This window comes from Centropristis striata, chromosome 1 (assembly GCF_030273125.1).
Source record: "Centropristis striata isolate RG_2023a ecotype Rhode Island chromosome 1, C.striata_1.0, whole genome shotgun sequence".
NCBI lineage: Eukaryota > Metazoa > Chordata > Actinopteri > Perciformes > Serranidae > Centropristis > Centropristis striata.
Window position 1 is genome coordinate 31,562,816 of NC_081517.1, and position 14,161 is coordinate 31,576,976.

Consider the following 14,161-nt stretch of genomic DNA (forward strand, 5'->3'; position numbering starts at 1 on the left):
ATAATCATCGTCATCATCATCATCATCATATAAGGTGCTATAAATACTCCTGGATATGCATCGATAGATATATGTATTCTACATAGTGCCACAGCCGTGTTTCTAGCACATGAGCTGTAGAGTGCATTCCAACAGGCTAAATGTGTTGTGCTGCTGCTCCATTGTTCCTCAGGGAGCTGTCCACCTGCGCGAGTACTGAAAAGAAAGCCCCCTGCTTCACTCTCTCTCACTCTCTTTCGCCCTTTCCCAGAATCCCCATGAGCCATGAGTAGGACAGTCTGTTGCTGCCTGGAACAAGCCTGTCTGCTCACATCACTCAGCATCCCATGAGCATACAGGTCACTGGTTTCGGTCTAGTGGAGATGAAAGTACCTGCTGTAACTTGAGGAGTCTTATACCTGCAGGTTGCACTCTCACCCAAGGCTAACAAGTTGCAATCCAGCCCACTCTGTATGCAGTTAGCTCTGAAAGCATTTGACAATCCGTCTCTCTCTCCAGATGTGGGTTAACGGATGACACATGCTGCTCTAATCCGCTGATGGTGTGACCTTCTCACGCACAACCCCCGCAATAAAAAAAAGAGAGAAGGGATTGTAGACTTTTTCCTCCTTTATCTGTCTGTATGTTTGCAGAGTCAATGCTTCACATTCAACTTTAAAGTCCAACAGTTCCTAAACTGGAGCACTGCATCATTTTGTTTATATGTAAATAGTATGTGTGTGGATTCTTAGGAAGCCTGGAGAGAGCTGCTTTTCACAGTTCACAGCATCAGAGCGCGCCTGAGAGGCGGGGCTCTCCGTGACCCGGTTAGACGTAGCCTCAAACAAGCCAGGCTCCCGTCTCCATCGTTTCAGATTTAGGGGGGAGTCTCCGTCTGCCGTGGAAGCCACAATGTCTGACTGCAGAAGGCAGTGGAACCGGGAGGATGAGCTGCCCGTCTACCTGGCTGGGCCCATCACAACCGGGCCGAACCAGAGGAAAACTTACGGCATGTTCAGCTCCGTGGAGGGGGCGTATGAAAGCAAGACTATAGATTTCGATAACTACGCGGTGGGCAGGAAAGGGAGCCGCACCCCGAGGAGCGGGAGCCGGGAGAGGGTCTTGGATGCCGGTGACCCCTTTGGGAAGACGTCCAGCGAGGCCCGCGAGGGGTCACTGACCACCACGCCCGGAGAGACAGACGATGTACACCCAGGTGTTGTGGTCAGAAATGCATCGGAAAATGAAAGTCCAAATGGGGAGGTAGGAGTGAGGATTTGTCTCTGGTTGTCTGGCTTTGAAATTCTGATAGCTGGGTCATATATGAGGCTTCACGATTATAATGTACATAAAGCAGCAACAAAAATGCAACTGGCCTATTTAGAGGAAGAACAATGATTATTGGTTCTAACGACTGGAAGCATACATTTGAATAATTTACTTTTTATAGGCACAAGGGTGTTGACGACCTCATTTTGGAGCATCAGATCCCTCTCATTAATTTACTAAAGAGCCCTTCGGGAGTTGTTATTCTGAGACATGCCTCAGTCTGCATAAATGATGAAGTTGTGTGCTGCATTGCAGTTTGGCCATTTTGGTTTACGTCTACGTAACTCATAAAATATCTCCAAAAAGATGCACGTCGATGGGGTATCTCAGTGTGTGGTGCTGAAACGGACAGCGCCAGACAGCTCGCGGTATTGTTTTTGTGCTCTCACGTGAGCTGTTTATGTGAGCGCCTGTAGGGGGGTGTGACTGTGTGGTGTGGAAGGCTGCACCATCTCTCTCCGTGCCGTGAACGCCACCGGGCGCAGACGCTCGCTTTCCGCATGCGCGCACGCACAGGTCTCGTTACGGTGCGCGCTCCACGCAACCGCGATGCAACCGTACGGCGGCGGATTCATCGCTGTCCCTCTCTCTCACACACGGAAACAATAACCAACGCACATCAGGGGAGACAAAGGGGCGCAGAGCGTAGCGCAGGTCGCAGGAGTGATCGCAACCCGCTAAAAAGTTGACTGCCCGGGGGCAAAGCGACGGAGACAGCATGTCCGGGACCGGTTACCAGGGGAAGAACAGCATCCCCCATCTGACGGTAAGAGACCCGGCCTGGTCAGCGGCGTTTGGCCGGAGAAGCTCTCCGCTTTTATGCAAATCCCTGCTGCCAATGCCGGCAGAGAAGGGATTAAATTCTTAGTGAGGCAGCAAAGAGCAGAAGGCCCTTCTACTGTTTCTCCTGTGTGAAACAGCAAACCCCAAGACACAGAGGTGGCATTTCTCAATGTCTGTGTGTCAAATCGAGCGCGTATTCTCACTCAGGGTTGGACAGTGTTGTGTAATCTCGCCGCCTGTCAGAGGGATTAACTCAGTTGACGTGATGGTCTAACCAGGACTCGTACAGGAAACATTGGTTTACAAAAAAACAAAACAGAGATGAAACACTGGGTTTGTGCAAAAGTGCATATATTTTCAGATATATTAAAGCATGCATTCTGCAGAAAGCCTCCTCTTCATCATTCCAGAGTATTAAATACCAAATGAATCCTAAAACAACAAACAGTTGATGTAACTAAGCATTAAATATTATGGTGGAGGCAGAATATAACACACTGCATTCACATTATATCTTTTGTCAGCATCCTTATTGGTTAAAGATGCTGAGGATTCAGCAGTGCTGTCAGCTGCCGTCATCTCGAACCACGGGTGATCACTGGTTACCATGGAGACATAACATCTTCCCTAAAGCTGTTGCCAGGCACTCTTCATGGCAGTAGTGGGTGTGGATGGATGGTAGACTGAGGGAAAAATATACTTTTTTTAAACACTGTGCTGCTAAATTGTCATTATTGGATTGCACTTATTATCTCATCCAATTTACAATTAATGCAAAAAAAGAGGAAGGCTAACAGCATTAGCTTTTCTGAGACCCCACTCATGCACAGCCATTGTGTGGCTGCGTGTCTCTTTCCATCATCCACTGAACTGTGTCATAATATCGCTATAAGGTCACAATTACATAACTGATTGTGCAATAAATCAAAATGTCAGGATTGAACTCACCCTCTCTTGTACCTCTCCCCCCTCCCTCCCTCGCTCCCTCTGTACTTCTCTCCTGCAGAGTGAAAGGCTGTTGATCAAAGGGGGGCGGGTGGTCAATGATGACCAGTCTCTCTATGCAGATGTCTACATTGAGGATGGACTCATCAAGTGCGTATTTAAGGAACTAATTATGGCCCAAAAAAGTATTATTTTCCTGCACTACAATTTCTTATATAAACTCTGCACCTCCTCTTCCTTTTCATCTCTCCTTTACCAACCTGTGTGTCTCATGTATCTGATCCTTGGCAGGCAGGTGGGCGAGAATCTGGTCGTACCGGGGGGAGTCAAGGTGATCGAGGCCAATGGCCGAATGGTAATACCAGGAGGTATTGATGTCAACACCTGCCTGATGAAGTCTCACATGGGGACACAGCCAGCTGATGATTTCCTCCAGGGCACCAAGGCTGCACTCGCCGGGGGCACCACCATGATCAGTGAGTGTGGATGTCTTGCAGCCACAGTACATACTCTGATCATTCAAGTGTTAAAAAACATTAGCTGCACTCTTACCATCTTGAAATTTGACCTCTTCTGACTTTCAGTTGACCATGTGACCCCCGAGCCTGGGCAGAGTCTGCTGGAAGCATTTGAGTGCTGGCAGGAGTCTGCAGACAAGAAGGCATGCTGCGATTACTCGCTGCACGTAGACATCCCCCAGTGGAACGAGTATGTTAAAGATGAGCTGGAGCTGCTGGTGCAAGAGAAAGGTACATCAGTTTACAGTCACTCCATATTGTTTCAGAGCTCTGGTCATTGCTGTAATTCTGTTTCATGTTCATCCCTATTCTGGACCCATTTCACACGAACAATAGGGACAGATTTAGAAACTATTTGGCCCAGTGTTGAATCCTCTTACACTGAAGGCACAGCGTAAATCCATTGTTCTCTAGGTGCTGTTGTCATGGTGGTAGTGTATAAATACTGCTTGTAATCTGTTTTAAGTATAAAATCTCTTTACTTTTGGGGCAGCTACAAACTAATGTAGTAACTGAGCCAAGGATGCTGCTTGTGTGTCCAATTTCTTTCTATAAAAATGTTGACAGTTTAGGGATGCATGATACAGATTTTTTTTGTCAAGGCCAAACTGAAAAGATACATTTACATTTTTGTAATTTAAAAATAAGTTCATAACATAATTTATGCACATCTCAGGGTAAGGAAGGCTCAGATTTAGTGGGCAAATATGGGTGATTTGCTATTATATTTAATATTATATTTAATATCTGCCCAAAAGTAACTAAGATCACTATTGTTAACACAGCATAAACAAAGAACAGTTCTGAATATGTCAAACAAGACATGCCAATGTATTAAATACTCAGTACAATAATAAAAGCTTATAGAAGTTAAAGCCTTTGTCTGCTTAGTCTGCAGAGAAAACAGAATAGCCAAAGGCTAAGGCCAAAAAGGTTATGCTGAGCTGTGAGCTATGCTCAGTCTATGAATGCAATTTGGCTTTGCATTATTGTCATTATTTATTGGATATCAGAATAATACACACTAATATAAAGTTCCCATTACTGGGCAATAATTTATCATTCCATCCCTAAGAGAGTTGTAATTCCTGGCTTCGACGCTAGACATAATGCTCTGCATGGTTTGTGCTTTAGATGAGGTTGTAGATCAGTTTCTGTATTTTGCAACTTGTTCATATCAACTTTATTTATTGCATTTCATGGTATACAGTTTGGAAGGCACTCACAAATTTGTCTTTGTAATCCTTACTGCTGTGCTTCCCTTCATTACCTTCTTGTCATGAATACATTTATCATTCCCTCTGTTATCAGGTATCAACTCCTTCCAAGTGTACATGGCTTATAAGGACATGTATCAGATGTCAGACTCTCAGGTTTGTCTAATGTCTAATCACTAATACTGCACTGATTAATATTTTCTCATGTAAATCTGTGACTTACTGCTCTTTCCTATCACTTTAAATCCCTTCTTTCTTCTTTGGACTCATCCCTCCCTCAGCTGTATGAGGCTCTCTCTTTCCTAAAGCAGCTGGGGGCTGTTGCATTAGTTCATGCTGAAAATGGAGACCTGATTGTTCAGGTAAGTTCCACATAACCTCCTCTAGTTCTGTCACTGTGAACCCACACCTCTTGTAACCCCATCACAATAACTGACTATATATAATGGCCTCACTACATCATGACTAATCTCCTACCTTTATAGTCTCTTGCTACTTCCACTGCAGTTGAGAGATATTCTTCTTACATAAGTCCCTAGCACTCACACTGAGAGAGAGGATTAATGCTGAGGCTGCTGCTGGGTATGACAGGTTTTTCATAGCCCACCATCGTCGTTATTATACTAATGATGATGATGTAATGGTGATTAAGATGGTGAGAGTGAAGGTGCTGATAATGCTGGCAGCAGTGATGAAAAGTGGTAGTCGTGGTCATGGAGATGATGGCCCTGATTAAGGAGACAATTATTGCGAAAATCTTGATGTATGTGAAGATGAATGAGGGTAATGAATGATAATGGGAGTGCTGCTGAATAATAATGACACACTTGTTAACATATCTGGATTGGAAATTTGAAGATGGCTGATGAAAAACCTTCAGGAGCACCAACTGTCTTATGAACAATGAAAAAAAAAAAAGAGAGGAACAGTAAGGGGGTGGGGGTCTGGTTTTCATTTCAATTTCGCTGTTCTCCAGACAGCGCTGTCAGACGCACTACGAGTGCAGCCAGCAAAAGCTTGCAGTGCGTTGGTATTCTACGATTACAATGCACACTTTATTTTCTTTGTTAGCCTGACAGACCATAAGAAATTCATTTTACAGCTATAAGATACCAGCAAAGGCACTAAAACATGAGTCTTGTGGGTAAAACAGGATTTGACAAGTATTGTATGCAATGCTGACAGTTATTGTAGTCGTTATGAACATAATTCTAATTGAATTGATTTTATTTGTCTTTAAGGAACAGGGAAAAATCCTCGGAATGGGAATCACTGGACCTGAAGGCCATCCTCTGAGTCGCCCTGAAGAGGTGATTTAATTTTCATCCATCCATCCATCCATCCATCCATCCATCCATCCATCCATATTAATGTTTTCTTTACAACCTTTCTATGCAGCTGGAGGCTGAGGCGGTGTTCCGTGCCATTACTCTTGGTAATCGTGTGAACTGTCCCATCTACATCACCAAGGTGATGAGCAAAAGTGCCGCCGACACTATCGCCCAGGCCCGTAGGAAAGGTCAGCCTAATTTTTTTTTAATTTCAAAAGTTTTCCATGTGTGTACATCTTCTTTTCACATCCTGACCATTACTGTCCCACTACCTTTGCAACCAGGTTCTGTGGTTTTTGGGGAGCCAATTACAGCTAGCCTGGTCACTGATGGCTCTCACTACTGGAGCAAAAACTGGGCCAAAGCAGCTGCTTACGTGACCTCTCCACCATTGAGTCCGGACCCCACCACCCCAGACCACCTTAACACACTGCTGGCTAGGTATGTCTTGAAAGGTTTTTTCTTTTTTTTTTAGCAATGAACAGGTGCATCTCAATAAATTAGAATATCATGGGGAAAAGTCCATTTTCAGTAGTTCAAGTCAAATAGCCCCAACCAAGTATTGAGTGCATATAGATGGACAAACTTTTTAGAAGCCAACGTTTCCATATTAAACATACTTTTAAAAAATTGATCTTTTGGAATCATTTTTTTGAGACACTGAATTTCAGGTCTTCATTAAATGTAAGCCATAATCATTATACTTAGAAGAAATTAAATAAATTAAGACACGAAATGGAATTCTATGTGTAATGGATCTATATAATGTGTTTTTTCCACTTTTTCAATTGAATTACTGACATAAATAAACCTTTCTATGATTTTTTAATTGAGATGCACCTGTATGCACATTTTGCAAACTAACTAAATGTACCAATGTCTCCTTTTGAATGCTTTACAGTGTGTAAACAGTATGTGAGTTTTACAGTACATAATGATAATGCTCTAAGAAGCCGAACAAAATATGTAGCCTATGTGTTTATTTGCAGAAACAGATAAAAGCTGTATTAAGGGGGTCACACACCGAGTACACTACATATCAATCCCAAAGCAATTTCTTAAAATACATTGACAAACCATTGTGATTAATTGGTTTGATTGATATTCACTGGACTGCAGCAAAAAGAAGCATCATCAAAAACACTGGGAGATGTAAAAACTTTTCTAATTGATGCAAAAAAACGTTTTTATTCTTTCTATAACCTCTGCAGAAAGTGAAATGCAAATCAGCTGGAGGACAACAAAGAATCTTACTCTCACTGTTTGCCCTTAGATACTAGTTTGACATTCATGTCACAAACAACTGCTGGTGACCTGCACACAAAGTCAGACCAGCTTCAGAGAAAAAGCACACAAACAGATGGAGAGAAGTTGAAGGTGTATGTGTAAGGAGAAGAGGGACAGGAAGAAGGTGGTGAGACTTAATAATGAATTAAGGACGGTATAATCATTTGGAAGCACTTTAACTGCAGTTATATTTATACATACATTTATACATGTATGTATGAAGCATGAGAGTGTATGCATATTAATGAATGCATACAGAGGGAATACATTGAAGAAAATCAGTTGTTATTCACGAGCATCACAGAGAGGGATAACGTGTCTCAGACCAAAACCACCTCAATTCACACACCCTCACATACACAATGCACAGAACATCCTGCTGTACACTTTTGACTGTCCCCGATTCCATAAATAGCACAGGCACTAGAATCCTTCATCATCTGTTGCCTTGGCTACCAACTCCCTGCCACCTCATCATCCTCCTCCTCCTCCTCCTCTTATTTGCTCCTCCACCCTTCATCTGCAACACCAGCCTCTCTGGGCGGGTCCGTGCCGTCAAACTGGTGGTGTGATACTGCTGTCGTCTCTAAGATTTTCCTAAAGTGACAGGCTGTATTTTTATTTTTTTTTCTTCTCCCAGCAACGTTAACAAAAGAACAATACTTTTTCTCACAGGGCCCATTATTTCCATAATAAGCACTCCCATGGCACTGGGCGGGGATCCCACAGCTCACTACCAGGAAATAATCACTATAATTAACAAATAACTAAAAGGCCTCAAATGAGAAATCACCCTAATCATAGCTCTGAATAAGTCAAATTCAGCCTCTTACATTAATATCCCTCGTATATTAAGGGGTAAAGGAAGTATATATGTTGTTGTTTTTCAAATAATGCATTGTACATGTGTGATATGGTCTCATTAAAGCTTTAGGGACTGGTACTGCAGCTGTGTTGCATCATTCTGACTGGTTCAGCTGGCTGGTTTTTTTTCTGCCCCAGGCCACTACATGACTTGTTCTTTAAAAACTCACATGCTCACTGAGGACACCTGATGGCTAAAAGTAGAAATGTCTGCCTTTATGTTCTTCATGACTGATTGAATGTGAATATTATCTTCAGCCGACCGTGTGATCTCAAAGATTGAGCTGCCTTTAATAGATTAAGGCATTTCAAAATTTGATATGTTAATCACTGCAGTGTGACGTCTATGTGGATAATATCATTTTGTTGCCTTGATTCAGTGGGGACCTGCAGGTGGTGGGCAGTGCTCACTGCGCGTACAGCACGTCCCAGAAAGCAATCGGTAGAGATGACTTCACCCTGATCCCAGAGGGAACCAACGGAGTGGAGGAGAGAATGGGTTTCGTCTGGGACAAGGCCGTGGTGAGCAATGAGGACATTTGTGTGTGCGTCTTTTGTGTAGCTGTGACAGTGAGTTTTGTCCACCACTCTAAACATGCACTTCTCTGTCTCTTAGGCCATGGGGAAAATGGATGAAAACCACTTTGTGGCAGTCACGTCTACCAATGCTGCTAAAATCTTCAATCTGTACCCACGCAAAGGCCGGATAGCAGTGGGCTCTGACGCTGACATTGTGATCTGGGACCCTGACAGCGTGAAAACCATCAGTGCTAAACTCCAGCAGTCGGTGAGAGCAAAAGAAAAGAGGAGTAGAGGGAAGGGAGAGATGAGAAAGGAAAAAGGAAGATGCGTTCTAAGTTCTAAGGGGGTACAAGCGCATTTCAAGAAGTTGTAGCAGACTCAGTTTTAACACTAGCTTATCAGAAAATGGGATGAAATGACGATCCAAAGTTAAAAACCGGCATGGCCATTTTCAATGGGTCCCTTGACCTCTGACCTCGAGATATCTGACGTCCATTTTATCCTCATCCTTTACAGTTTGGACCAAAAACCATCCAGTTTTTAGCATGCAGTATAAATGTATTATTTTAGACTATTCTAAATATGTCACATTTTAATATTATGCATGCTGGGGTCTCTAAACGGTATTGGATTTGCATAAATTTGGAATGAGTGAAAAGCTGAGACTGTTTGGATTTAATGAGCCAAATGTATGAATGTGTGATGATGTTAGTCCCCAGTCAGTGGGGGGCTATATTCTGTACCCTTGAATTTCATGTGGACCCACCCTACCCCATTTAAATTTGGTATGGAACCACCACTGTACAATAGATAAAAAGGGTTATGAAAGTGATGTTCTGTGATCTTCAAATACTGCATCAGTTGAGAGAGCAGAGGCACATAAAGGACAGGAAGCAGGAGGAAGGCTGCGGGAGAGAGGTTTTCATACGGGAGATCGTAGAGTGTGAAATAGGATAAAAAGCCACTGACAGATCACAGGAGGGGGAGAAAAATCTAAAATGTACTTTTATGTTGGAATAAAACATTCAGTCAAGCCTGGCATTACTGTGAGCAGTGTGATACTATATACTGCACAAGTGTGGTAGTATCAGGATACCACAATAAATGCATTACGTTAGACAGTATTACATAACCCCCTGTAGGATAAGGATACACATAAAGCTGGAATTGTATGTGACTGTGACTATAGGGTTTATATGTAATGGGTTGGTTTGCCACAAAATATATACAAAAAACATTTTCTTATTTACTTATCTAGCCATGCAGATGTTGTTTGACTCTTTTTGACAATGACATTGACATTTTCTACTGTAGAAATGAGTTCCAGTGAAAGCTTTTCACAGTGAGAACTGTGTTTTATCAAGACACTGTTGTTTTAATCCTTTGATATCCATGAGCAAAACTCAGCTCACCCTTTTTGTATTTGGGTGGCATCAGAAATCTCACAGACAAATATTTCAAGACCTTGACGTATAAAACAAAATATCTGGGTGGCCAGATTAAAGCTAAATATGTGATTTTAAAGAAAAATGTATTTAGATAAGCCCAGCCTTTGAAGTTCATGACTAAACGATGCATTTAAACTGGGCAGAATGGCCTCAGAGGTGAAAATTTGCCTTGAGCAATGCGACACAAAACAGTGATAATATTAGACAGTGGTTAATGTATTCAGTCTGCTCTGCCACTCTCAAAGACCCTAATCCAGACTGGTGCCGGCTTTAGGTTATAATCCCCCTTCACCCCTCACCCATTCTGGGCTGCCATCCCTCTCCCCATCCCCCTGTATTCCTACTGCTTCTCCTCCACTATGCCCCAGGCCACTCACTTATTCATCCCCCATCTCCTAAAATGCTGCATTTTACTGCATGTATTAAGCCTTCTGATACAATACTTGCTGAAATAGCACAGTGGGTCGAGACAGTGTCGGGTATCTGCTCTGAATGGTGGGGGACGTGAATGAGCTCTCCCTTGTTCATCAGCTTAATTCCCTTTTTCTAACGTTCTTTGTCTGTATGTTTTATCCCTCTCCACACAGTCTTCAGAATACAACATCTTTGAGGGCCTAGAGTGCCGTGGGGCTCCAGCGCTGGTGTTGAGTCAAGGTCGGTTGGTTTATGAGGAAGGCAACCTGCAGGCCCAGCAGGGCACCGGTCGATTTATTCCTCGCAAGCACTTCCCAGACTACGCTTACCAGCGCATTAAATTCAGGAACCAGGTACGGCACTTAGATTATTCTACAGATATTTCAACAGCAGTGACATTTAAAAACATTTTCCATTAAAATATTAGACGTCAACATCCATTTCCTTATATTGTTTTAAGGATTATATGTTCCTAATAATACTTATAACAATGCATATTAAAAACAGTTGAACTTGAGTGTGTGCCCCATATATCAAGGCTGAGTGCTTACCTCAGCGGCCCTGCTTCAATTTCATCCCGTTGCCCTTTGCTGCATGTCATCAGCTCTCTCTCTTTCCCATCTTATAGTCAAATGTGGTTTATTGACAACATTCTAATATATTTATAAAACAACATATCACACTTTGTCAGGGATTGAATGATAAAGACTTAATTCCACTGTTTTTGTGTGTGTTTTTTTTACTGTCCACCAACCTTTTTAAAGATGGAAACAGGCCTTGAGTGTCTGACATTAAGAAATATTAGACGATAGGAACAAACCGAAAAATAATGATCATATGAACAATTGCTTTCACACAAAATGAGTATGAAAATATGAAAGACACCTCAAAATAGAAATCACATCATAAAAGCCATCAGAAACCCATCACTTGTTATACATTTTGCTGGTCATTTCTATGGCAGAAAAACAGGGACAGGAGGGAGTAAAGCCCTCTGCCATGGCATTCTTGCAATATTAATGTGCTTCATATGAATCATTCCAGTCAGGCCGCTACGTTGTTGATGGTTTGACCTTGATTCAGATCCACTTCAAAGTTTAGTAGGTTCTTCCTTGGCCCACGCTAATCACTTCCTCCAAGTTGAATAAAAATCAGGCCAGTAGTTTTTCCGCAATCCTGCTGACAAACAAACAGACAAGAAAAAAAAAACAGCCCAAACATGACCCTTGATGAAGATGTAAACTAAATATTTTGCACTAAAGTTAAAGCAAAATATACTGGTTTTACCATGCGCAAATCCCCCATGTTACTAAAATAAATCTATATATTGACTATAGATTGATTATTTTGACTAGGGGATTGCAGTCTGCTGTTTCTGTTTTTAACATGCAAGCTTTGTGTTTGTGTCTCTGTGTTTTCTATCCAGGTGAAGAAAGAGCAGGGCGTTACTCGTGGGTTGTATGACGGCCCTGTGTATGATGTCATTCCTACCCCCAGATATATTACTCCTTCTCCATCAGCCAAAACTTCACCCACCTCTCACCAACCACCACCAATTCGCAATCTTCACCAGTCCAACTTCAGCCTATCAGGTAACAGAACTTACACATTAAATATCAGTTTCATCTATCCAGTGATTCTTCTGGCACTTTTAATGTGTAAATTAAGCATAATATGACCTTTTATGGATACATACTAACAGATCTGAGTTAAATACTTTTTAATATAAAAGTAAATAAATCTAATATTTAAATTTTGTCTTAATTTCTCAGGATCGCAGATTGATGACAACATCCCCCGTCGGTCTGGTCACCGTATTGTAGCACCCCCCGGTGGTCGCTCCAACATCACCAGCCTTGGTTGAACATTTGACTGTGCACAAAGTGTGGCTGTTGTGGTGTTTCACCTCCCGAGTGTGTGTGTGTGTGCGTGTGTGTGTATGACTGTGAGTGTTAGCACACTGGCATGAATGAATACCTTTCTATTTCGTGGGAAAAACAGTGGCACGCTATTTTTAGACAATTATGATTTTCATCCGTTTGCCTTGATTCTGCGGCCACAGAGATGAAGCACATTGATACTTCCAATAAAAGAAGAGTGTAATTTACAATCAACCAAGTCATGATAAAATATATGAAAACACACAGGCTCACGATAGGAGCACTCACACACACACACACACACACACACGCACACAGATCCAGTGTCGCACCCACATGTGAACCCAGTGTTATGTCATATCGTTGCTATCTCCTTTCCCGAGAGCATGACTTCCTCCTTATTCTTCCTCACATCTCACGTCTTACTGTGTGGGTCTGCTCAGACATGGTGCTCCTTTCCACCCATCTGGTGGACAGCTGAAGAAACAACAGATTTCTCCTGCAACTGTTTCTTAAAAATCATGGCAATATTTGTTTCAATGTGGCTCAGTGGATCAGTTATACATATTGCATGGACAAGTCTTTAAATGTTGCACTACTTGTGGTTTATTGTTACAATGGAGGAAATTTTACTCAAGGCACATTTGTATTTAGCAGCACAGACATATTCTTCTACTGGTAAATGTATGCTTTGAACGCATAATGACATTCACTGTTAAAGAGCCAGCTATTACTCGGTTCAAAACACATTCATTAATTTGAACGTTACTGTGAACTTCTATAAAAGCAATGCAACTTCCTCTCCACTATCTATATGCAAATGTGTCAATACTCTCCTATAAAGTGTGAAAGTAGATGAGCAGCTGAAACAAATAAAAAAACATCTGTGCACTGCAAAATGACTTTCTAGATGGCTGTACCTGCATAATAGAGTTCCACTGTAAAGACTTTATGATGTGTGTGATAGTTTCCTGCCAATCACTCATGCCAGAAATAGATCTTTGTTGTAATGACATGCTCTACTCACTGCTGTAAAAGGGCTTCAGCTCCCACCCCTCGCTCTTTGAAACTTTGCTGAGAATCTTTTTAAGCTGTTTATAATTTTACTTGATTAATTCTGGATGTTTTCTTGGTACATTTAGTGTTTCTATGCCGCTCTGGTTTGTTGCTGTTGTCTGGTGTCTCCAATGGAACCACTAATGATCAATAAAGATTTGACTCTTGTCAAAAATTATGGTAAAACAATGATTCCTGAGTTTATTACCAACTTAACATTAGTAATAAAATGTTTGTTACTAGTTTATCTTTGCTGGATTTTGCTGGCACAAATCTTTTGTGTCAATAAATCCTCTCAGGTTGAATTTGCAAGTGCTTCAGGTATAGGACTATACGGGTTCAGCACACCACCCCCAGAGACACACACCTTGCCAGAAGGAACTTGCACACAATCACATTACCCTGACCTTACCTAAAACCAAATTTCAATTCCAAGTAACAATAAAGAAACCATGTTGTGTTAAAGCAGGGGTAGCCAACACAGCGCCCGCAGGCACCTAGTTGCCCGCAGGGACCATGTAAGTCGCCCGCAGAAATTGCACTATTTACAGTCAGTCTAGAAATTGTATTTAATTGTGCTGCTGTCCT

General features: G+C 42.1%; 1 protein-coding gene across 2 annotated transcripts; it reads left to right on the forward strand.

The window, feature by feature from the left end:
- The first annotated feature begins 864 nt into the window (after positions 1-864).
- On the forward strand, positions 865-13,644 carry crmp1 (collapsin response mediator protein 1). 2 transcript variants are annotated; one of them, XM_059338441.1, is made up of 14 exons: positions 865-1,242; positions 3,098-3,186; positions 3,328-3,512; positions 3,621-3,785; positions 4,866-4,927; positions 5,053-5,133; positions 6,013-6,081; positions 6,170-6,290; positions 6,387-6,543; positions 8,634-8,775; positions 8,870-9,040; positions 10,811-10,990; positions 12,064-12,229; positions 12,410-13,644. In XM_059338441.1, exons 1-14 carry the CDS (start codon positions 892-894, stop codon positions 12,499-12,501), a joined length of 2,031 nt encoding a protein of 676 aa, XP_059194424.1. In that variant the 5' UTR covers positions 865-891; the 3' UTR covers positions 12,502-13,644. The 2 variants fall into 2 exon arrangements, with proteins under 2 accessions (XP_059194424.1, XP_059194432.1); XM_059338449.1 differs by lacking the exon at positions 865-1,242 and adding an exon at positions 1,947-2,074.
- Positions 13,645-14,161: the final 517 nt, after the last annotated feature.